The 24,049-nt window shown below is 47.6% G+C and overlaps 1 protein-coding gene across 1 annotated transcript in view; it reads right to left on the bottom strand.

The window, feature by feature from the left end:
- The window catches only part of LOC142786517 (uncharacterized), a 52,884-nt gene that overhangs the window by 11,284 nt on the left and 17,551 nt on the right, over nt 1-24,049 (bottom strand). The window contains exons 4-5 of the mRNA XM_075884244.1: nt 11,907-12,106; nt 3,153-3,229 (exon numbers count right to left, since the gene is read on the bottom strand). Coding sequence (XP_075740359.1) covers nt 3,153-3,229; nt 11,907-12,106 — 277 coding nt within the window. The remainder of the gene's footprint in view (nt 1-3,152; nt 3,230-11,906; nt 12,107-24,049) is intronic.

The raw sequence follows: 24,049 nt of genomic DNA, 5'->3' as shown, positions 1-24,049 counted from the left end.
GTAATTTACGCCGTGGAAATATGCCCCATTCGGTGGACCCCGGTACAAAATACTTTCGCGTTAAAGAAGCACTGACATCAATTTTAAGATCGAGATGTGCCCATTATTTGATTACTCGGTATGCATAGTTCTTGGCCAAATTGGAATGGCATTCGTCGCGTCGAAGTTATTTTATTTCGACATCAAACAGTGCAGAAAAGCTAAGGAGGAAAAACAAAAAATAGACTGCCCTGCGACATCGACACTAGTGCTACGTGTTTGGTGTGATACATGCCACAAATACCATCCTGAGTGACGATACGCTGGTAACGATTACGATGACGATCTCCGAGTGTATTTGGAACCGACTCCCAGCCATGCTTTCACTAGTGGCTCTTCTTGCTATGTTGAAGCGTGCGTGCGATTCATCGTGTCGCATCGACTGATTTGCGTTGTGCTCCACTGCGTGAGTACGATCATTCAGAGCGACAATACGTGCCAGAATGTCGGAGAACCGGTGCGTAGTGAGAACCTGCACGTTCAGGCGCCGAAAAAGCAGGAAATGCGTGGCGTTTCATGCCTTTCCAGTCACGAACCTCAACGCAGCCAGCGGGTTGACTTCGCACGCACCATTGGACAGAGGGACTGGACGCCTGTGAAGAACAGCTGCATTTGCTCGCTTCACTTTGCGGCGAGCTGTTACAGGGTAAGTCATGTGTTGACGAACCAGTTGGGTTTCACTGGCAGTACGAGGCCTCTTCTCGAGGCCGGGGCTATTCCTACCGTGTGCCCTTCTGCAGCTGAAAGTAGCGATTCACTCGACGAACATCCGCGACATGAGGTGCGTACTTGGTGTTCCTGAGCTCCGACAGTATGGTCGGGACTGATAAATACATTTCATTTAACGCGGAGCTTGTCAAGCATTGAGTATCGTGGCGATACCCAATTCCAAGTCGCTGTCATCATCACTCGCCGATGTTGACTGCGACGACAGTACACCTTGGACGACAGTGAGGACGACGATGTTGGCGTCAGAGGCACGTCTACATCTTCAGAGACACAGCTGGACTGACTGACAACGTGCACTCCTAGCAGACGAAATGCCAGTGTGACGTCACCGTTTTTTGTGAAAAGGGCATCAGCTGTGCAGCGGCCTCGATGTGGCCGTAAGGTAGCGCTGTCAGCACTAAAATTTGGTGGGGTTACCACCCATTTTGAACCACGTTCATTAGCAAATATATTAATCAATATTACAGATACTCATTCGTTCTTAGTAGCAATTCGCGCCGCGAATTGCTATTAGGGGGTCGATGGCTACTCGTTGACGCCAAAATCTTGACATGAGTAAATTTGATATCAGTGCTTCTTTAAAAGATAGAAATAATAAGAAAAGAGTTACAAAAAAGAGAATAAATAGAAATAAATAAAGTGAATAAAAAAAGGAGAAATAAGGAAGGACACGTATAGCTGCGCTCATGTTTCTGGATGCACCAGAAACATGTACGAAACTGCTATAACACTTTTTAGCAGTCGCTTGCTGGATTCCGTGCCGACCGGTTGTGCACCCGCGCGCTCCACGCGCTTGCGACCTTCGGCGTCAGCGTAGCTCTGGCCGACTGTGCTCGCCCTACGTCACCTCCTGCCGCCGACGACCTTCGACGACAGTGTAGCTCTGACTTACCGGACCTGCTCTACGCCATCTACAGACGCCGACAACATCTCTCGCAAGTGTACCCCGTCCTCGGACTCCAGTGACCGTGCTTCCATCTTTCCTGTCTCTCCTATCCCCTCAGTTTGTTGTTGCTTCTTCTTCCTCTTTTCTACACCTTTACTCCTAACTTTTATATCCCTCCTCACCCCCATCCCTTGTGAGCTCTGTGGCGGTGTCGCTCACTGAAGCAGACAATAACGGGGCTCATTTTTCTCTTCCTTTCTTTTTCTTAAGAACCACTCACATTTTTTAGCTACATCATGAAATATGTGAAAGCTGCCAGCAGGCGAAGTTGTGAACCCTTTCATTTGGTCACTTCAAGCATTCTCTTTCATTTTGTCCAGCTCCTGAGTTTTTTATGCGTTATTTCTTAAGAAGCGTTTACTCTAGAAAGACACAACACCTATTTTGGTCAGCGGGCTGTCTTTAGGAGTATCTTTTCCCTTGTCGTCGGCCTATGTACACTGAAAAGACACAAAAAATACGCTGGTGCTCTCTCGAAAACTCCGCCCCACCTTGTCGGGGTCACAGTCTTCCGTTGGCCAATTATGTAGTCACATTGGAGGCACGTGCAGTGACATTGACTAAACTTACACAGCTGCACCTCATTTTCAGCCATGCTGCCTGCTCTGCCATTGTCCCTCTCCAGTTACGCAGGGCAGCCTCCGCCATAATCTATGGTAACGAGAGATGGGGGTTAGATACAATAGGGAAGCGAAGAAAAGACTTCCGTTGGGTGCTCGAGCTGCCTATTCAGATGCCTCGGAAGCCTGGGAAAGGGCATTGTTAACTCCCACAAGGTTGCCAGCTGGCTTCGTGGTCGTTTGAAGCAAGGACATGGGGCAAATTTTTGCTCAGCTGCCGATCTCCCGAAGACACGCTGACGACAGGTTTGCGGATGCGTTTTGCTGATGTTTTTGGTCTCTCATCAGGTTACACACTACGGTGAAATGCTGTCTTTTGAGGCGTTGTCGTCGTCGGCAGCCTAGCGTGACCATGGGGTCTGGCGACTTCGTCGGCGGGTGACTCGTTGGCCGATGGTTTGCGTCAGCCTCGTGTTTTCGTCAGGGTCATGTCAGTGCCGTGTCTGTCTAGTGTAAACGCACCTTCAAGTCTACAGCAAGCCTTTGCTTATCACCCCCAGTTTGCCCTCGCTATTTCAGAGAAAATGGTGCCCCCCTCCCCTATAGAAGCTTCAATCACCCTCCTCACATAAGCTTCACACGGCCCCCTCTCAATCCGCTGTTTGAATCGACCACCTCACAGAAGCTCCATCACGTGACACTGTCCCCTCATCAGACTCTGTCTCTCTGTCTTGCTCACATGACCATTTTATCTGAATTGCGCCACTGAACAGACAGCGCATGGTTCGCTTGAACAGCCTCGCTTTAAACTAAACACCGTAGACGGGCTGTACTTTTGTACAGTCAGCCGAGGAATAATTAATTCCTTGAACACTTACACAGGTGCCAGGCGCCTTATGTCTGCTTCATTGACTTCCCCAACATCGAATATTAGGGTGTTGCACAGGCCATTGTCCTGAAAGGTAAGAGACATCATCGTATTCATCAGGTATCCTTTATTTATGTTATTTATTTATTTATTTATTCTAAGGGTTCAACGTAGGCATTACATAAAGGGAGCATAACAGTTTATGTGAAAACCGAAATAGTGTAATAGAAAAAATACGGGCAAAAAACTAAAACATTGAAAGGTTTTTCTGGGTGCGACATTGTCACTCTAGCAGTGCAAGCACTATCCCGTTCACCACAACGTTATGTGATCCCCTCGAAGCAACCACGACATGACTATGAGAGACACGGTAGTGGAGAGATCCGGAAATCCACCTGGGGTTTTTTAGCGTGTACCTAAATCTAGGTACACGAGCCTAAAGCATTTTTCCCTCCTCCGGAAATGCAGCCGCCGCAGCCGCGATTCGATCCCATGACCTTTGGGTTAGCCACTGAGTGCCACTGTACAACTAGACCCCCACGGCGGCACCACCTCGAAGCTTCAAAGTATGAGCAATAAGTAAAAGCATTCTTCACAAGATTAAGGGTTGTGCATGACAAACGCCACTCTCCAGCCTTTATTTGATTTAGAGATCATGAAGTGAGCATACCATAAATGAAACATCCTAGATATCGCAAATGTCAGCTTCGACGATCTCACAGTATGCTGCTCGTTGGGGGTAAAAAACGACCAACTCAACAAAATTGATAAAGGTTAGTGAGTCACGCGTTAAACTTTAGACAGGTGTCTCATTCAAAATCTTGTTTCTAAAGGTTGTCGCCATTTCATGCAATTTTGTGGCATCGCTGCGGACTCCTGTCACTCCTGGCTTCAGAGTGTAATCCGGCTTCGTCCACTTGGGGTGATAGAATGGTGTCACTGGCGACGAAAAACACGATGAAAACACTAAAAGGAAGTTCGAACCACAGGGCGGTTTAGGGTCTTTTAAAGAAGGCTGTTCTGTAAAAAGTTGCAACTCAAGAGGGCGCACGATTGAGCTGGATGTTTATCTTTTTAGCAGGGCTCTCAAACACGCCTAAGCAAGGGGGCGGCAATCACTCAATGCCACCCCTTGAGCACCAAGGCAATAACAAAGGTTGAAGGGGAGGGGGCTCTTCAACGAGATTTAATTTAATCTTTCCATTTAAAATTTGAAAAGTATTTTCCACATCTTACGGGTATTTCTTAAGGTAACCCTGACAGCGAAATATTTTGCGTCCTTTTTTTACTGATATTTGTAGCTTTGTGTCTGGTGATTTCAAAAATAACTCGTACATGCTCTACCGCATCGGATAATTTATGCTATCGGTGTTAATTAGGAACCACTTTCAGGTTCACAGCACCCGGCTTTCACCAAACGCAACTAGCGACCCAAAAGGGGTGTCTAAGACTAAGTGTCCTTAAAGGGGCACTTTTCCAGAAACACTTTTCCAAGTAACCACGAAATGGATTCCATGAGAGAACTTATTGCCTCCCGAATTCAACGACGCGAAAATTTTAGGAATCCGTCCAGTACGAGCGGAGTTACAATTATTTGTCAGACGCTGCAATCCCATTATCTCTTCTCTCGTCCCAATGAAAGCGCTGGAAGCTAAACAGAGAGAGATGGCAGGGGCCAAGAAAGTAGGTCACGTGCGCCTCGTGGCCTTCAGGACTTTTTCTTGTTTTTTTCTTCGAATACGCGGCTTTTTCAGAGCGATCGCGCACACGCATGGACAGGTCGTGGCCTCCCGCGGCGATCCTTGTAATTACCTAGCGCGCCATGTTCAAATCAGCCAATGGCGGGTAGATGGCCTTCTACGAGTGGTTCTTGAGTTGCCTATGTCAGAGAACAGAAAGAGAAAGAGATTCGTCTATAGAAGAAAAAGCAATTTTTCAGCTGACTTTGATAATTTGTTGTGAATCGCAGGCAGCGTGCTGCGTTATAATATCTGGCCGGCGTATTCTTGGGAGCCTCTACTATTGATTGGCACCGTTTTCCGTCCATGTTCAGAAAGTGTTGCAGGGTGCCTTTAAGCAGCCTAACAACCGAGTGAGAGGGCTGATGAACAATGGTCCTCGCCGGGTGCCAGACGGGGTATTTTACGGGCCGCTACGATACTCGCCTCACTCATGGAACACTACACGGGGCCTTGGTCAATGTGATAAACATGGGGACGTCGCGAGATGCGCCAACTCAAATGAGCACTCACGCCTAACCTGAAACACGAATTGAATGTCTTGAAACTAACATCCTGTACTAACAATAGGTATGAAGTGCCGCCGTGTACAGGGCTATCAAACAATACAAATATCTTGAGGTTTCAGTCTTGGTGTCGGGGGTACTTTGAAGGGATTTGGAGCCAGTAATTCATCAAACATCGATGTATATCAGCAGAATGAGTAAAACTGGACGTCGTGTCAGAAATGTCGTTTTCGTTTCACAGTTACTTCCACACATGGTAACAATTAGGCTTTAGCTCAGTAAACCAATTATAACAACTATTTCTGTAGCTCATGGGCATACGTCTTGAATATTGGAGGAAGGCAGTCCTGTGCGAGCGGCCGCTCGCGGAAGGTTCGTGGTCTTCATGCGGCCGGCAAATTGGGTGTTTGACACGCGCATTTTATAGCAACAGTTCGTGCTTCCTACCTCGTACGTCTCTGTCTCGCCTAAGTCAGCGAATGGCATTTTAGCTTTTACGGACTCTTCATACGAAAAGCGTTTCTGATCAAAGGAAGACCAATACACAGCGAAGGCTGCCGGACCAAGGACAAGTGAAACGTCGTCCGATGATCGGTGTTCAAGAAGGTGAAATAAAGACTTTCAGAAAAACCCGTTTTGTCGGAACGATATATATGATACAAGAGTAGAGGTGCATTTTCGAGATCAAGGTTAAAAAAAAGTCATAGCTTTGCCGCAAAGGCGGAGCAATGAACGCGATAGCAACAAATTGGAAGGTCATGCGCAGAACAGCAAGCAGATCGAAATGTGCGCCGCGTTTCTCACGCACAAACGACGCACGCAACGTACTGACAGGTACAAATTAACGCGAATAAGCGTCTCAGTTGTTACTTCGCTGTGTCTGAAAAGCGCGCCCTTTTCGCAAATGGAGGCTGTGCAACGCTTGCAGTGACCTTTGTGCGCCCGGTACCTGCAATGAAATCGTTTGGACGAAACCCAAAGGCTAGCCTAGACGTACAATTCTCCCGACTGCAAGATAAAAACACGCGATGGAGCGTACACCCCGTTATTCTCGACGCGGGCCAAAGTACAAGTGAGAAATGGGAGCCGCCGCACGCTCACTGCACCATCTTGCTGATAATGCTGAAAACACGATGGTACCCCCCCCCCCCCCCTTTGAGATGTCCGCCAACAGCGGCAACTGGTAGATATGAAAAGCGTGTCGTTTGAAAGTTGAAGGAGGTGCCTCTCGGAGGCTCAGTGGTTAACATCTCGCATTAACGACGCAGAGGTCCCACGTTTGATTCCGCGCGCCGGAGTCTTTTTAGGGGTGAAGCTCCTTATAGCGACACCTGTTCATCCCTCGTAGCAGTTGTAGTAGTGTGTAACAAGCATAACATTCTGACCTCCAGGGTGGTGCCAGCGAGAGATTTCTTCTGTGCGTTGTTGAAAAATAAAAGATAGCGCTCAATGTACATGCCAATTGCTGCTAAGGGGGAATGAGAGACAGGAGAATTCGGCTTTTAGTTAACCCGCACGCTGCGAATATTTTATTGTTGAACAACGCACAGAAGACAAGAAAGGGTTGCTACGTTGTACTCGCTGGGCGTAACCTCCTTGGTTATAGAAAGGTTTAGCGAGCGTTGGGCCACAGTGCCACGAATACAGTGAACTAGTATATACCATGAACTCAAGGTGGTTAAAGGTGGGAAGTAGACACGAAGGGCAAGCCGTAAGAAAGTGTGCGTGTGCCTCCTCTCGTTCAGTCCTTGGAATATCCGCTGGATGGCGGTGCTTCTATATGAGGAATATATGATGAAAATATGCGAGATGGTGGTATTTGAAGTGTTGAATAGGTGGACGAACGGACACACAGACAGATGCATGGACGGACGCATAGATGGCTGCACGAACAGATGGACGCATAACCGGACGCAGGAGCGGATGCATGGACGAAAGCAGGAACGGACGCACAGATGAACGTGCGGACGCATGAACAGACGCACGCACGGACGGGCGGATGGACGCACGGGCGGCCACACAGACGCGTGCATGATTTTACGGAAACAAGAACGAATAGACGGGCGGATGCTTCGCCCCACTATCCATCATTTACTCCGTGGATATGCTGCCATTTTTTTCTAGGACTTTTTTTCTTGCGTTTTCATATATAGATACGTATACATAAACGCTGCACGACATCGATGCCGACGTCCACGTCGACGCCGGCGGCGAAATCTAGTCGAGACTGTCCATATGATTGCTATCGCAATAAAAAAATTCTTTTTTTTGAACGTTGATCGTTTGAACATTGAACTTTGGTAACGTTAGGTTGGAACCTAAATGAATTTAAGAATGTCTGATCTGAATTGGATGAAAAGCATTTTTCGCACTTTATTCAACTTATGTGCGTTGCCCTGTTGGTTAGCAAAATTCAGTCATCAAAAACGTGAGCGAAGTCATAGCACCAACTCTTGGCCAATCCCCGTGAGTGGGTATGAGCCATGTTAGAGACGACGACGACGACGACGACGACGACGACGACGACAACAACAACAACAACAACAACAACAACAACAACAACAACAACAACAACAACAACAACAACAACAACAACAACAACAACAACAACAACAACAACAACAACAACAACAACAACAACAACAACAGAAGCCGTACACAAAAAAAGAAGTGTACTGTGATGCTTACTAAGCATGACTAAGCAACAGAAAACTGCGCACCTGTGCACGCAAAAGAACTGCATAGTGTTTACTAACGTTACTTAAGTCAGTTTCAAAGCTCCGCCGGAAAGGCGGGCCGCTTGGCGGTAGCGAGAATAATAGTGGCGCTGCAGCCAGATTTTGCTCCCGCGGCCGACGCATGTTGAGATCGGCGACGGACGAGCGGTTACCGCCAACGGTGCGCAGCATTCACACGCCACGCTTCTGACTGTTTTTGGTACCACGTAGTTTCCTGTACGAAAACGCGTTAGTCATGCATGAAACGTAGCGAGGAGGAGCAGATTTATCTACAGTGAGGTACACCGAGTTGCTTTGCGCCGGCCACCTACAGCGGCGACCGCAATGACGACTCCGTTTCACGCAACTTGTTTGTTGATTAATAATTTCTTTATTTCTTTTGTAAACATGGTTACACAATGGCAGAGACCAAGTTAAAAGCTGCTACAAACAGCTTGAGAAGCTGATATTAATATCCCCCTGTCTCTATCTCCCTGCGGTGACGTGCTAGTATCATTCTCTTCAGTTATTATTATTATTATTATTATTATTATTATTATTATTATTATTATTATTATTATTATTATTATTATTATATGCGGCACCCTTACACAGATATGGCGGAGGTGCCGCGGCTGAATATTATACAGGGTGCCTCAGCGATCTTTAGCCAGTTTGAAAATATGCCGACACACGAAATTACGACACGACGAAATACAAGTTGCTGACCGTTGCCTGGAAGTAGTCACTATTTTTTGTGTTTTAAAATACTGTTTAATTAGATCTATTTACTTAGCAACTTTTGGAGGAACCAAGATGGATAAATTATTTCTATGAAGAAGTTGTAGATGAGTTTGCAAAACATCTGATTATACAGTTCCAGACTTGATATATGGTAATTAAAAGCGTTTTTCTAATAACTACAGATGCCCGCGAAATACTAAAAAATACCACGTGACCAACCCGCTCACGCGCCAAAGCGCACGATGATTCATGCGCTCCCTAACGTTTCGCGTACGAACGACCACAACATTTGCCCGATCGTGCTGTCTCGACAGGGCCGCAACGATGATGGTGGCTTTGCGACGAACACGTTTTGCTATCGGCCACAAAAGCGATAACCGCTGTGACTGCTTATGGGTCTCATGAACCGGTGCGAGGGAAACGCATCGTTCATACGCGGAACGTTAGAGGGCACCAGAATCACGGCGTGCGTAGGCGCGCCAGTGGGGTTGTCACGTGGTATTTCTTGTATTTCGCCGGCATGCCTAGTTATCAAAAAAAAAAAAAAACACCAAATTAACAGATATGAAGTTCAAAACTATCTAATGGAATGTTTTGCAAACCGATCTGCAACTTTCTTATTGAAAATTTTTATCCATCTTTGTTCCTTCAAAAGTTATTTTTGGCTACAGATAGTTGTGGCCAACGTCACTGCGGTTGCGGCCATGTGACGTCACGGCAAGGATTCTCCTCCTTCACCGGCGCTTGCTGCCTTTTCTGCGCCCACCGTGTACACGCTCTTTAGAAATACGTTGGTGATTATTCCTCGATTTTGTGACACAATTTTCTAAGGATACATGGTGCAAGGTTTCACAACTAAAGAAAAATTTTTTAAAGCTGTAAGACGTTTCAATAATTTTGCTTAGGATAAGCAGATCTCCCGTCCGAATGGAAGATTTATTGTGAAAATGATGATGCTGGAGAAGATGGTCATTTTTTCAATTGCGTACATCACGAAATGGGTGCTAAGAAAATACGCTAAGTGGTACTAACGTGATTAAAACTAAGCATACACACCAAGATTCGAGCGTACCCGTGCCGAAGTATCAGAAATGATATTGGGATATTTTCAATTCACTAAATGCATTTCCCTTTACCGTGCAAGTTACGCCTGCATCTGGGAATAATATGAACGATTTTACAGAACTGCGATTTCTCCCACAGGGGACATTACATGAATATGGCTGTCATAAGCACTCACTTAACATATTCATCAAACAAACAAAATAATACTGCCACACACAAAACGATTTCGGAAATGAGATATTTCCGTTTACTGGGGTCATACATGTACAAGTTTCTTCTCAACAGTCGTCAGGGGTTATGTAGTCGCGCACCCTCATTTTCGTGAAAATCTGGAGTGTTCTACCACCGGGTCACAAACGATAATAGGAGTTTCACGTGGGAGTACCGCTGATAGCAACGATATCAACACAAACGTCAGAAAGTCGAAATGAACACTTACTATGGCGCACTCAACGACGTGGCCAAGCAGTGGTGTAACCAGCAGATGGCTCATCAGGCCCTTACCCCCCCCCCCCCAAATTTTTTTATGCAGAGAGAAAAATGACCAGTTCAAGGAGATGATTCCCCCCCCCCACACACACACGTTGGAATGCGACTGTCATGACCACGAATGGAATGCATCATTGGGGTTAGCAACATGACACAGACCTTTTTACTCCTTTCATATTGCTATACGACCTAGCGTGTGATTCTGCAGAAACAAAAGTAAATTTTTTTACTGTTTTACCTGAAACATTACCAATTCTGTTTTCTTCATTCATCTGCAGCTTGAGACAAGCGAGACGCGAACGCAAACGTTGGAACAGCGCATGAAGCGAGCGCATCATTATGTAGGCGCCGCGCGGCTGGTATCGAAGAATCCGTGCCGTGACGTCAACCGCCAGGCAGCACCATTCCAACTTCTCGGGGATATTACCTGAACACATCGCATCGCTAATCGCACACAAAGATGATATCAACAAGCATGCACTAAACACTGCTACTCGTTATGCGCATCTTCAAAGATCGTCCCTTATGGAGAGAAGCCTACGTCAGCGCTCACGCATACTGCGCTTCAGCACTTGGGACGCAAATGTTCGTAGCACGACCTACGGTACTCCTGACTTGCCCAGATGAAAGGGTTCCTATGGTAGTGCGTCTCTGCTGTCGTTCAACCACTCACCGTTGGTGGCGCTACCTACAACATGTTTATCCTCTACTCTACGGCTGTTGCTGTTTGGACGGCGCTGGAGTAATAATGCCTGCATTCGTGATTAACTACTGGCATATATGTGACTATTTTTTTTTCGCTTAGATGGCTGGTCAAGTAAACTGTTCAGTGCGGTTAGGTATTTATTGTACACTGGTTGACAAACGTGGGAACCTGTAGAGTTACATAGTGTGGGACTTCCTATGTGGTATGGCGTCCATTTAGTTGCAAACAACTTTTGAATGACTGCTAGTATATTTACTTCCAAATTATTTTTATCCCTGCATAATAGTTACGCACTATGTGTGCCCTGTTAGCCGAAATATCACCACAAACGCTAAAAGTGACGTCAGCGAACATATGTTCACTAGCGCCACGCCACTCGTAAGTAATGTCCCTAGCGGCAGAAGGTAGAAACTGGACGTGGGTACATCCGGCGTTTATCGTCGATTCGCAAGAAATAAGAGATTCCACTCCCAGCTGAAAAACTCTTTACTAAATGCCCATTCTCTCACGTTTATTAGCGTACATTTTACTTCATATTTAAGACGAAAAAAAACGTAACTGATGTCTTGGTGGACCCTGGCGTAAACAATGCACTTTCGTGTTAAAAATAGAAGGGCATAAAGATATGTTGTGAGATCATTGTGGAAGTGATCCAAGGCGAGTCCGCGAAGACAATGTCTTAAGTATGAACTCGGAGACGTGATCCATCACTATCTCTCGAAGATCACGCCGCACTTGTAGAACGGTGCAGGTGATCAATAGCACAGCCTAGCACAGCTAAAATAACGGTATACTTACGTCAATGTAGTTATCAGGCAACGAAATATTCGTGTCAGGGCCCACTTTAATCTTGCAGTCGCCGCCAAATTGAATCGATGATAAGGCGTCTGTCAACGCTGTATACGTTAGTGAGCAGCAGAGAAGTCCGGCACCTATGCTGCCCAGACTTTGCCCGAAAGCCTTGGTAAGTGTTGTCTGGATCTCACTTGCACTCATGCCTAAGAAGTGAATGAAAGAAATACATTGAAAAACTAGCAAAAGTGTTAGAGCATACAACTGTACAGGCAAGTGCTCAGCGTTAGGCGATATTAAGTGATATTTTAGGTGTCAGTACGTCGAGAACCTTCAATTTAGTCCTATGTCTCGTAGAACTGCACTAAAATTGAGTAAGTTCGTCTACCCCAGAGCTTAGACGGTTCGCCTACGAGTTCAATTTGTGCCATTCATTTTATAATGTTCCAACTGCTCAGTTATTTCACTTACCAAGATAGGTCACAGTTTCATCATAACGTCAAAGTAATGATTGCGATAGCAGCAAGCTGTAATGTCAAGGAAAGAAAGCTTGGCAGATCTCTCCTGTAGAAAACACGGCTGGTATACAGCGGGCAAAGTGAGAATCGTGCGATCTATGGTTACACCGCAATCTTAGCGATAAAAGCACCACACACGCGGAGCTCGAAGCCATCTGTAGAGCCATCTGTTCATGAAAGCACGGGCTACCATGCAGTCAAAAAAATGAAGTGCAGGATTGGAGGCGTGCAGCACAACCACGACGAAATATGAACACAGAAACTTCCAATAAAGCGCCCAGTTGCACTCTTCGTGACATCTCGTGGATGATACCGACACTTTTGAAGTGATACTGTACAAGCGTCGTCCAAGTTTTCTGCATTCCTCGTCGTTCTGCTGCGGATCGCATACCGAAACGATGCATACAACACCATGGCAACACAAGAAATGATATGCAGACGTCCCCCACCCCAGGTCGTAATGCACTACCGCATACTGGTATCTCACGATTCCTGGCTGCGACATGGGTGCAGGGCATTTCTTCTATGTGGTGACGCTGCCATGACGTGAGCGTCAACAACTCGATGCGACGTCATACGTTTTGACGCTGTCTGCTAAGGACGTTGTACTTTTGGGTGATAAATAATTGAGAAAATTGTTGCGGAGCTAATCACGCCAAGTTTCACAAACTGCAGTGGTGCCAGTTGGCTTTAAAATGTAACAAAATAAAAACGCCATTGTAGCGCCCTCTTCTGGGCGGCGAACGAAGCCGATGTGCGTGTAACGTCAAGACAAGTGAAGAAGACGGTTGTTGGCAGTGGTACTTGGAGTCACGACTCGTGTTACCAGATCCCTTATCCATTGACTGAGGAGAGAAAAAAAAGGCTTTAGCTTTACAGTCGGCTTAGATAAACGTGCAAGGGGCCCTGCAAATTTTTACGTCGAGTTCTGCTGCCCCAAAAATTGAGTGCACGGCCACGAAACCTATCTTACTACACTTACGACCACTTTTTGGAATTACCATTCTGCCATCTCGTAGAACGGCTGTCTCGTTTCCAATGGCAATCGAGTTGCAAGCATGCGTTTTAGCTCGTTCTGACAACCGGTGGTGCGCTTATGATAGCACTGAAATTGAGACAAGTCGAGAACGGGTAAGCCAACAAACCTTCTGCTTGGCGTTGGTATTAAATTTACATCGTAGAATGAGTAAGTAAAACATCAGGTCTTCCTCTAGAGAGAGAGAAAACTTTATTTGCGCATAACGCGGAGCATTCAAAATGGTCGGGCACCTATTCCAGGGCTCCGCTGGCCCTGGCCATCATCTCTACCCGTTGGACCAGCCAGTGCTGATCAACAATGGCCGAACTGGACAGCAGTGCCTCCCATTGTTCCTCTGTGTTGTTCATGTTGTGGTGTTCTTAATTGTGATGCGTATATCGCACGTGATGTGAAACAGAGTTGGTGTGGCCCCACACCACGGATATATATCTCTGTATGCTGTGGGGTAGAATACATGCAGCCTGTGTAAGTTCGTGTATGTGTTTGTTTAGATTCTGCGTAATGCCACCGATTCCATTGTTGTGAGTTTCTTATGCGGTGCTGGATACAGTTTTCCATTGTCCCGGTAGTATTGAAGAATAGCACCAAAGTTAGGGTCTAGGGGCGTTGGATCCTGTATTGCAGAGTGCAAGGAAGCTCGGTGACTTGTGAAGCCTCGAGCCGCCTCATCCGCAAACTGGTTCCCGGTGACACCCTCGTGCCCTGGCGCCCAGATAATGGTTTGGGTGTATTCAATTGGAAAGTCTTTATGAGCTTTGGTTAGAACTTGGAAGGCCTTCATACATATTCTACCTTTATCGTAATTTCTACATGCAGCCTTCGAATCTGTGATTATTGTCATTTGGGCTTTTCGCTCCCTGCCCTCCTTGATTGCCAGCGCGATCGCTATCTCCTCCGCTTCTGTGATAGAGGCTTGGGCTATGGAGGCACAACTTGCGAAGTTTCTTTTTGGTCTGTGACTGCGGCCACCATATTCTTCGCATTTGCCTGATATGGTGCAGCTTCAGTAAATCTCGCCGTATTCAAATTTTGTCTTTTTATCTATGTAAGCGGCTCTTGCTTTACGTCTTCCAGCATGTAAAACTGGGTCCATGTTCTTCGGTAGGGGGCATATCTTGTACCAGGCTCTGACTGAGCAAGACAATTCCTTAGCTCTTCCATGTGCCTGTACTTGTTCACCGAAGCCGATACTCTGAAGAAGTTTTCTGCCGGTTGGTGTCTGTAGCAGGCGGTTAATCTGGGTTGTTACTTGCGCCTCAGACAACTCATCCAATGTATTGTGAAGCCCGAGCGCTAATAGCTTCGCAGTTGAAGTGCTTTGTGGTAGTCGCAGAGCCGCTTTATACGCCATCCTTATTATTTTGTCTGCTTTTTCTTTCTCCTCTCTATTCATGTTTCGGTAGGGTAGCGAGTATGTTAGTCTGCTGATGACTAAGCTCTTTACCAAACAAAGTACGTCTTGTTCTTTCAGTCCAGCACGATTGTTCGTTATTCGAATTATCATACGAACAAGTTGTTGAGCTGTTCGTTTAGGCATATTCAGTGTGTGGAGACATCGCTGATTGGACTGTAACCACATCCCCAAGATTCGAACGGTCGTTTTCTCTGGAATAATATTGCCGTCTAGCTTGACCTCAAGGTGGAGGCTCGGGTCTGTCCTTTGTTTTTTACTCTTGGAGAACCGAATGAGCTCTGATTTGTCTGCTGAGCACCGAAGTCCCCTTTCTTTAGTGTGCTATTTTTAAATACACATTATTTACTTTTCTGCTGGAAACCATAGAATTCTAAGATGTGCAATATTATCTACACCTATTCATATTCATGCACCCTTAATAGATCTTTTTCTTGCTTTTTTCGTTCCTCTCTTCCTTTCGTCAATAACATTTGGGTTTTTCTTTTATTTTTTGATATGTTCTTTGCAGTGTTTTGTTGTATTTATGATTGTTAAAATTTGTTTTTTTAGTCTGTATTCCATTTATTTGTATAACTTATTCCACGTTGCTGCATTTTACTTGTGCATATTTATCACATTTTCTGACAGGAGGTCCCCCTTCAGCCAAGTGCTCTGGGATCTCCTTCTGTATGTTTATGTAAGCATGTATGTTTTGTACGAAAGTAAAAATAAATAAACTGAAACTGAAACTGAATAAACTGAAACTGAAACTCTTCGATGGTTTTAGCTGCCAGTTGGAGCCGCTCTTTTTTCTCTGCCAAGCTACCCTTGGTTGTCCATATAGTGATTTCATCCGCATAGGAGTGTCAGATGTCAGGAATATCTTCCAGTTTTTTGGCTAGACCAATCATGGCTATGTTGAAAAGCGCAGGTGAGATCACAGCGCTTTGTGGTGCGCCTTTGCTCGGTGGGTGGAAAACATTGGATTTGTCTTCTCCTAATCTGATAACAGCGGTTCTTTTAGTAAGGAAGTTCTGTACATATTTGTACGTCTTTTGACCGCAGTTTGCCGCTGATAGCCCATCTAATATGGCCTTATGGCTTACGTTGTCAAAAGCGCCCTTTATGCTGATGGCCATGATAACCTTTTCTCCTGTTTTTGGAACATTTGTTAGTACTTCCTCCTTTAAAAGCAGAAGGATGTCCTGTGGCGAAAGGTTCGAGTGGAAACCAAACATGGTGTTTGGCAACGAGTTATTTTGTTCGAGGTGCCATTGAAGTCTGGTATTTATTAATCTCTCAGACACTTTGCCTAAGCACGAGGTAAGAGCGATTGGCCTGAGGTTTTCTATTGCCAATATCTTTCCTGGTTTGGGTATCATAATTATTACACCATGCTTCCATTGCTAAGGTATAGTGCCATTCACCCAGTGTTTGCTAATGAAGTTTAGAAGCGCTGTTGTGGCTACGTCATTCATGTTGCGAATCATGCATTGGTGATTTGATCCGCCCCATGCGCTGTGTTGCGTTTCATGCTGACGATTGCCGCTGTGACCTCGGCCTGCATGAAAGGTGCATCCAGTTCTGAGTTTGGGAGCCCAGCGTATTTAGCCTGGTAAGGGGCTGTGATGGCTCGGGTGCCGAAACACTTAATATAGATGTCTTGAAGGAGGTCATCTCGTGTTCCTGGATACGTGTGCAGTAATCTTTCTAGAGATTTTTGTCCTTCGCGTTTAGTTTTCAGAGGTTCAATCATGGCTCTGAGGATATTCCATGCCTGTGCTGTTCCTATATATAAGGTTCCATTTAGTGAATCGCAAAATTGTTCCCAGTTGTCTGTCACGAGTTGATGAGCGTACTGTTCGGCTTGCTGCGTTATTTCTTTGATTTTCGCTTTGAGTTTCTTATTACGCTTTTGTCTTTTTCATCTTTTAGTGAGGTTTCTTCTTGCTTCCCACAGGTGGAGAAGGTGAGCGTCTACTTCAGGGGTGTCATCTGTTCTGGCGACGGTTTTATGTGTGCATTTGTTTTTCATTTCGAATTACTTTTCACCACTCTTCCAAGTCGTCTATGGCAGTCACATGCGCTTTTAGCGATTTTCTATATGCAAGTCAGTCTGTAATTTTAGCTGTGCCGATGTGTTTGCGGATTGGGCCGGTGCGGATTGTGGTGCTTAGTATGTAATGATCACTGCCCAGGTTTTCAAGGGTGTTGTACCAGTCCACGCTGTGGCAGTTTTGTACTATCGTCAAGTCCGGACTCGTGTCCATGGATACGCTGTTGCCTATTCTCGTTGGTATTGCAGTGTCAGTTAACAGCGTCATTTCTAATTTCTCTATTTGTCTTGCGATATTCTTGCCTTTAGTGTCTTGCATCTTATATCCCCAGCTTGCATGCTTTGCATTAAAGTCCCCAACTATAATTAATAGATTCCCTTTCGCTAGTTTTGATGTCTCTTCAAAGAGCTTGTCGAACGTTGCTTTCTTTTGTCTTGGGGGACTGTAGATATTAAGTACGAAGGCGCTCTTTCCACTGCTCCCTTTGTAGGTTATTTCTGTTATGATATGCGGGATATCCGCCTCTTCTATGGGCTGGTGACATATTGCTGTAATTGAGTTATCGACTAATGTAGCAACTTTCCATTCTGCGTCCCCGGTACTGTAAGTTTCGTAGCTCCGTAATTTTGGTTGTGTTCCGGCTTTCTGGACTGCTATGACAGCAGGTGGTTTTTGTTGCGACGCCACCAGCTGTAACAGTTGCCCTCTTTTCCACCTGAAACCATGGCAGTTACACTGCCATATTTCACACTTTTCTGACCCCTGCGTTTGATATTTAGCCATTATGCATCTCCTGGTTCGTGACCGACAATCCGGGCCTGTTGTAAATTTTCTCAGCTTTTTCTCTGATGTTGATGCCTTTGGCATTTTTTTCGCAAGGCTTTCGTGAATACGATGTGTTGTGCCTGGATTTTCTTGTCCAGAATCTCAAGCTTTCTATCTACATTTATCATTACTTGCTCTATAACTGTCGGTATAACTTCCTTTAATGTTTCTTTCAGCATCGACGACGTAATCATTGAGTCACCTCCTGTATGCGGTTGCGTCTGCGATTTCTGGCCACTCTGGGCGGGTATAGAGTTTTGTTGCGGGTGCTGCGTTTGTTGCTTTTTAGTTCCCTATTTTGGCGTTCTAGGTCACCTATTCTTACGCGCATTATCTCTAGTTCACGTTCTAAGCACGTGAGTTGTGGTGTTTGTTGTGAGTGTAGGGAGGATTTTGCTGCCCAGCTCACCTGGTTCTTTGCATTTTTTTCTGCGTCTTCTTGCCCTTGTGCTGCTGTTGCTTTGCTTGGGCCTGCTAGTAGTCACCATTCCTGGAGTTGGAGCAGTCTAGAGAGCCAGACCTCGATCAGGATGTAGATCGGGACCTGGATCGGGAACTGGAACGGGCCCCGCCTGGCGGTGCAGAGTCCTCGCGGTCCGTGCTGAACCAGCGTCTCTTGAGTATGCCAGTGGTTTGTGGTGTGCTGTGTTGGTGCGACAGCAGCGAGCGGCCCTTTTGAGGGACGCGTTTGAGTTTTTTGGTGCACTCCGATACCGCCGTGGGATGAAGTACGCCGCACAGGGCACATTCCAGATCGCAAGTGTGGTCCTCAGGTGGGTCTCTTAGGCGGCAGTTGCTGCACGCCTTTGTCATTGGTGTGGGACAAACAGCCGTCCTATGTCCCTGGCTCTTGCAGAGTTTACAGTACTGCCGTGTGGGCTGATAAGGCACGCACGGCGTTTCGCCGCCGTAATAATACACGAAGCGCGGCAGTATTGGTCCATCGAACGTGATCATTGCAGTTTGTGACTGCCCGAGCATGCGGGCTCGAACTATAGTCACTCCTTGAGCACGCCCTCGGCGATGTCTCAGGAGTTCAGCTTCGGGCGTTTCGCGTTCTAATCCGTGTACCAGCCTTTCAAGTATCCAGCAGGAGTGGATATGTAGGTGTTTACGGGATAGTTGGTGCCATTGAGCTCCAGTGTCTATCTTCAAGGTCTTTTCTGCTACATCTTCGTACGGAGTGCTTGCAATAATTATGTGTGATCCGTTGCGAAGGCGAAGCAGAAATTTGTGGCTGTTACAGGCCTCCGGGTCACCGCTCGCATGTTCTATCGCACGCGCAACCTGGTATGCTTTCAGTTCCTTCACAACTAACCCTGGTCTGGGCCGCATGATAACCTTCATATTGCCACATGGTTTGTTTGGGTGAGATCGAAGAGTGAAAGAAGACAAAGACGATCTCTCTGAGCCGCTGCTTGAGTAGTCGACTAAACGAGCCCATTTTTTATCAAGTTTGTCGAGAGTAACGTGACAAGACTGGTGGAGGTGCTGGGTACAACGTCTCGCAATCCACCCGATGCCCAAGACCCCGTCCAGCAGCCGGAACACAAGCCCTGTACCCGTGGACACTCCTGTTCATAGAGTAAGCCGCCGCCAACGAGGCCTACCGCCTGAGACACCAACCACTGACGCAGCGACTATGACTTCGACACAAGATCCCATGCAAGCTCCGACACCTTCCACGCCGATCTACTGCACCGTCCAGAACCCGCTCATGCCTAGCCCCTTTCACGGAGAGCAGCATGAAGATGTTGACGACTGGCTGAGTGAGTTCGAACGTGTCGCAGCGATCAATTACTGGGATGATGCCGCGAAGCTCCGGAACGTGTACACGTGCCTAAAAGACGGTGCCAAGACGTGGTTTTTGAACAGGGATGATGTTCTGACATCTTGGCGCGAGTTCCAGCGTCGCCTCCTGGAGACCTACAGGAGTCCCGACCGCCGCGAACGGGCGGAGCGTGCACTTCAATCACGCATCCAGATGCCCAACGAGACCGTCTCGATGTACGTCGAGGACATGACACGGCTTTTCAAGCGAGCGGATCCTGCTATGGCAGAAGAAAAAAAGTTGCGCCACCTCATGCGTGGTGTGAAGGAACAACTTTTTGCTGGTTTGGTGCGTAGTCCCCCCAAAAGTGTTGCTGAGTTCCTTACTGAAGCGGCAACAATGGAGCGAGTACTGCACCAACGGTCTGCCCAGTTTGACCATCAAGTGAATGCTGCCTCAACTCCCGAGATTTTCGCCACCCCTGGGAGCAGGAGCCCCGAATGGATTCGCGAGATCATTCGATCTGTCGTCCGGGAAGAAATGGAAAAGATGTACGGGACAAGGCAAATCGATGTTGGTTCTATCACCAGTGTCATCCGCGACGAGATCCAGCAGGTGCTGCACGCCCATCGTTTTCCGCCCACGTCGGTTGATCTGGAAGCGGCTCCTGTGTCTACTGACAGTCGCCGTCGTACGTACGCGGAAGCCTTGCGATCTGCCACTCCTCTTTCGGGTCAAGGAGTCCCGATCCAGCCAGTGCCGCACGTCCCGATCCAGACAGTGCCGCACGTCTCGATCCAGACAATGCCATACGTTCCGATCCAGACAATGATGCCGTCAGTCGCGATTCAGTCAGCGCACGCTGATTTGGACATCGATAGTTGCCGTACACCGACGCGCAAGTCTGATCTCTGGCGTACGCCAGACAGACGACCCCTCTGCTATCATTGCGGTGAGGCTGGTCACATTTACCGCGAATGCCCATACCGGCAACTTGGACTGCGGGGATTTTCCGTCAATTCCCCTCGTCCCCGAATTGGTCAAAGGCCAAGGGATATCGAAGAATATCTCGCGCAACAGCGTGCACCCTTTACACGACGGCAATCGCGGTCACCATTTCCGAGGAGACCCGCAGCCACTGGGCCACGTTTTGGGGTGACGGCACGGGAACGCTCCCCGAGCCCCCGTCAGGAAAACTGAAGGCAGCGGCCTTCGGGGGCAAGGTCTCTGGGACTTAAAGTGCGGAAGACCTCCCATCGATGCTTGCACGCAACGCCGAAGGCATTTCGTCAGAGAATAATCGCAGTGCCGAAGAAACGCCGACATCCGCATCTGAACTTAGTGACCGCGTGTCGCTCGACATACCTGTGCTGGTTGACGGTCTTCAGGTCAGTGCATTGGTAGACACTGGTGCAGACTATTCGATCATCAGCGGGAGGCTAGCGAAAGATCTCAGGAAAGTGATCACGCCGTGGAATGGAACGCGAATTCGAACAGCTGGAGGACACGTTGTAACACCGCTGGGTCGCTGTACCGCAAGAGTGAAAATTCGTGCGTCAACGTTTGTGCTCAGCTGCCTCGTCCTCCCCGACTGTTCGCGTCAGCTGATTATCGGCATGGACTTCCTTCGGGAATACGGTGCCATCATAAATCTCCGTGAGTGCATCGTGACCTTCTCGACTCAAGGCGCAACAGATCGAGACGCCGATAACTGCCGCAGACTTGCGCTGCGTGTTGCTGACGACAGTGTGACGCTGCCACCTCGAGCAACTGTTCCCATCGAAGTCACTTGTGAAGACTTCCAAGACGGCGACGTGGTGGCTGAAAGCAACTTATCACTTCTGCTGCTCCAAGGTGTATGCGCCGCCCGAAGTGTTGTGCGCGTCCGTGACGGACAGTCAACGATACTAGCTACGAACTTCAATTACGAGCACCGGCATCTTTTCCGCGGAACTACCCTAGCTTATGGAGAACCTGTTGCCGACGTCACGGAGTGCTTCGCGTCCGAGGAAACGCATGAGGATAAGGAATTTTTAAACCACATCGACATTAATTCGACGCTGTCAGACGAGAGAAAGGCTGCACTTCACGACCTTTTAAGGGAATTTAGATCTTGCTTCGCCTCTTCTTCTAAAGTCCGTCAAACACACCTCACGAAGCATCGAATTATTACCGACGATGACGTCCGCCCCATCCGGCAGCAGCCTTATCGCGTTTCTGCCAAAGAACGCGAGGCTATTCAGACACAAGTAAAAGAGATGCTCGATGACGGGATTATTCAACCAGCCAGCAGCGCTTGGTCCTCGCCAGTCGTTCTAGTAAAGAAAAAAGACGGAACGCTGCGATTCTGTATTGACTACAGGAAGCTTAATAGCGTCACAAAAAAGGACGTCTACCCGCTTCCACGAGTAGACGACTCCCTCGCCAGGTTACGACGTGCGAAGTATTTTTCGTCCATCGATCTAAAGAGTGGCTATTGGCAAATTGAAGTGGATGAACGAGACCGAGAAAAAACCGCGTTTGTGACTCCAGATGGACTTTACGAATTCCGAGTTCTTCCCTTCGGCCTCTGTTCTGCACCAGCCACTTTTCAGAGGATGATGGACACAGTTCTCGCTGGCTTGAAGTGGCAAAGCTGTTTTGTCTACCTCGATGATGTGGTCATCTTTTCCGAGAGCTTTGAAGAACATCTGAAGCGTCTGAGAAAGGTTCTGGAAGCCATTCGCACAGCTGAACTTACGCTGAAACCCCCAAAATGCCATTTCGGCTATGAAGAGCTGAAATTTCTGGGACATGTCATTAGTGCAGATGGAGTGCGACCTGATCCAGACAAAACTGCTGCTGTCGCCGCCTTCCCTGTCCCATCAGATAAAAGAGTAGTACGCCGTTTCCTCGGCTTGTGCGCGTATTATCGCCGATTTATCGCCAACTTCTCTAAGATAGCTGAACCTCTTACGCGACTCACCCGAGATGACGTACCCTTTACTTGGGGCGGAGAACAAGATACAGCGTTCACAGAGTTACGACAGAGAATGCAAACAGCCCCTGTTTGATGAGGACGCTGCTACAGAAATTCATACAGATGCCAGCAACGTCGGACTTGGCGCTGTCCTTGTACAACGACACGGCGGCGTTGAGCATGTGATAGCTTACGCCAGTCGTACTCTTTCTCGAGCTGAGACCAACTATTCTACGTCAGAAAAAGAATGCCTCGCAGTCGTGTGGGCGACGACCAAATTTCGGCCTTACCTCTACGGTCGTCCCTTCAAAGTGGTGACTGACCACCACTCGCTCTGCTGGCTGGCAAATCTCAGAGATCCATCCGGCCGTCTCGCACGGTGGAGTTTGCGTTTGCAGGAGTTTGACATTACGATTGTGTACAGGTCAGGGCGCAAACACGAAGACGCCGACGGGCTTTCTCGAGCACCTGTGGGGAACGCTGTCAGGGGCTCCGAAGATGAAGATGCCTTTCTCGGAGCAGTTAGTGACTCCGAATTTATGTCAAAGCAGCGGGCAGGCGATGAATTACGCCCAGTCATTGATTCCCTAGAAGGCCGCAACTCTCAGGTCCCTCAACACATTGCTCGCGAACTGTCCTCTTTTTGTCTAAGAAGAGGCATTCTTTACAAGAAAAACGCCCGTGGTAGCGACAAGGCCTTCCTACTCGTTGTTCCTACCGACATGCGTGATGAAATCCTCCTGGCGTGCCACGACGAGCCCACGTCAGGACATTTGGGCTATTCGCGAACTCTCGCCCGAGTACGCCAACAGTATTACTGGCCGCGACTATCAACTAGTGTACATCGATATGTGAAAGGCTGCCGTGAGTGCCAGCGCCGCAAGACTCCGCCTGTGAGACCCGCGGGCCTGCTCCAGCCGATCGCACCACCACGGACACCGTTTGACCTCGTGGGAATGGACCTTCTCGGGCCCTTCCCTTTGCTGTCCTCTGGGAACAAATGGATTATAGTTGCGACAGATTATCTTACGCGTTATGCTGAAACAAAAGCGTTACCCCGTGGCACGGCCTCTGAAGTCGCGCAGTTCTTCGTGCACCAAATCGTCCTACGGCATGGTGCCCCGTCATGCGTGATTACGGACAGAGGGATGTCGTTTACAGCACGAATGATGGAGGACATTTTTAAACTGAGCTGCACAAGTCATCGAAAAACAACGGCTTATCATCCGCAATCCAATGGACTGACAGAGAGGCTTAACAAGACCATAGCGGACATGCTGTCAATGTACGTGGACGTACAACATAAAACCTGGGACGAGATTCTTCCATACATCACGTTTGCTTATAATACGGCAACGCAAGAAACAACGCGATTTCCGCCTTTCCGACTTGTTTACGGACGCAACGTGCGAACCATGCTCGATGCTATGCTTCCGTGCGACGAAAGCAATGAACTTGCTCAAGATGCTGAGCAATACACTCAATACGCCGAAGAAGCTCGTCAGCTAGCTCGCATAAACACCAGTCACCAACAAGATGCAGACGCACGACGTTACAACCTCCGCCATCGAAATGTCACCTACCACC

This window comes from Rhipicephalus microplus, unplaced genomic scaffold (assembly GCF_043290135.1).
Source record: "Rhipicephalus microplus isolate Deutch F79 unplaced genomic scaffold, USDA_Rmic scaffold_24, whole genome shotgun sequence".
Taxonomy (NCBI): domain Eukaryota; kingdom Metazoa; phylum Arthropoda; class Arachnida; order Ixodida; family Ixodidae; genus Rhipicephalus; species Rhipicephalus microplus.
The sequence above is the reverse complement of the archived record's forward strand: the minus strand, read 5'-3'. Positions and strand labels throughout refer to the sequence as shown.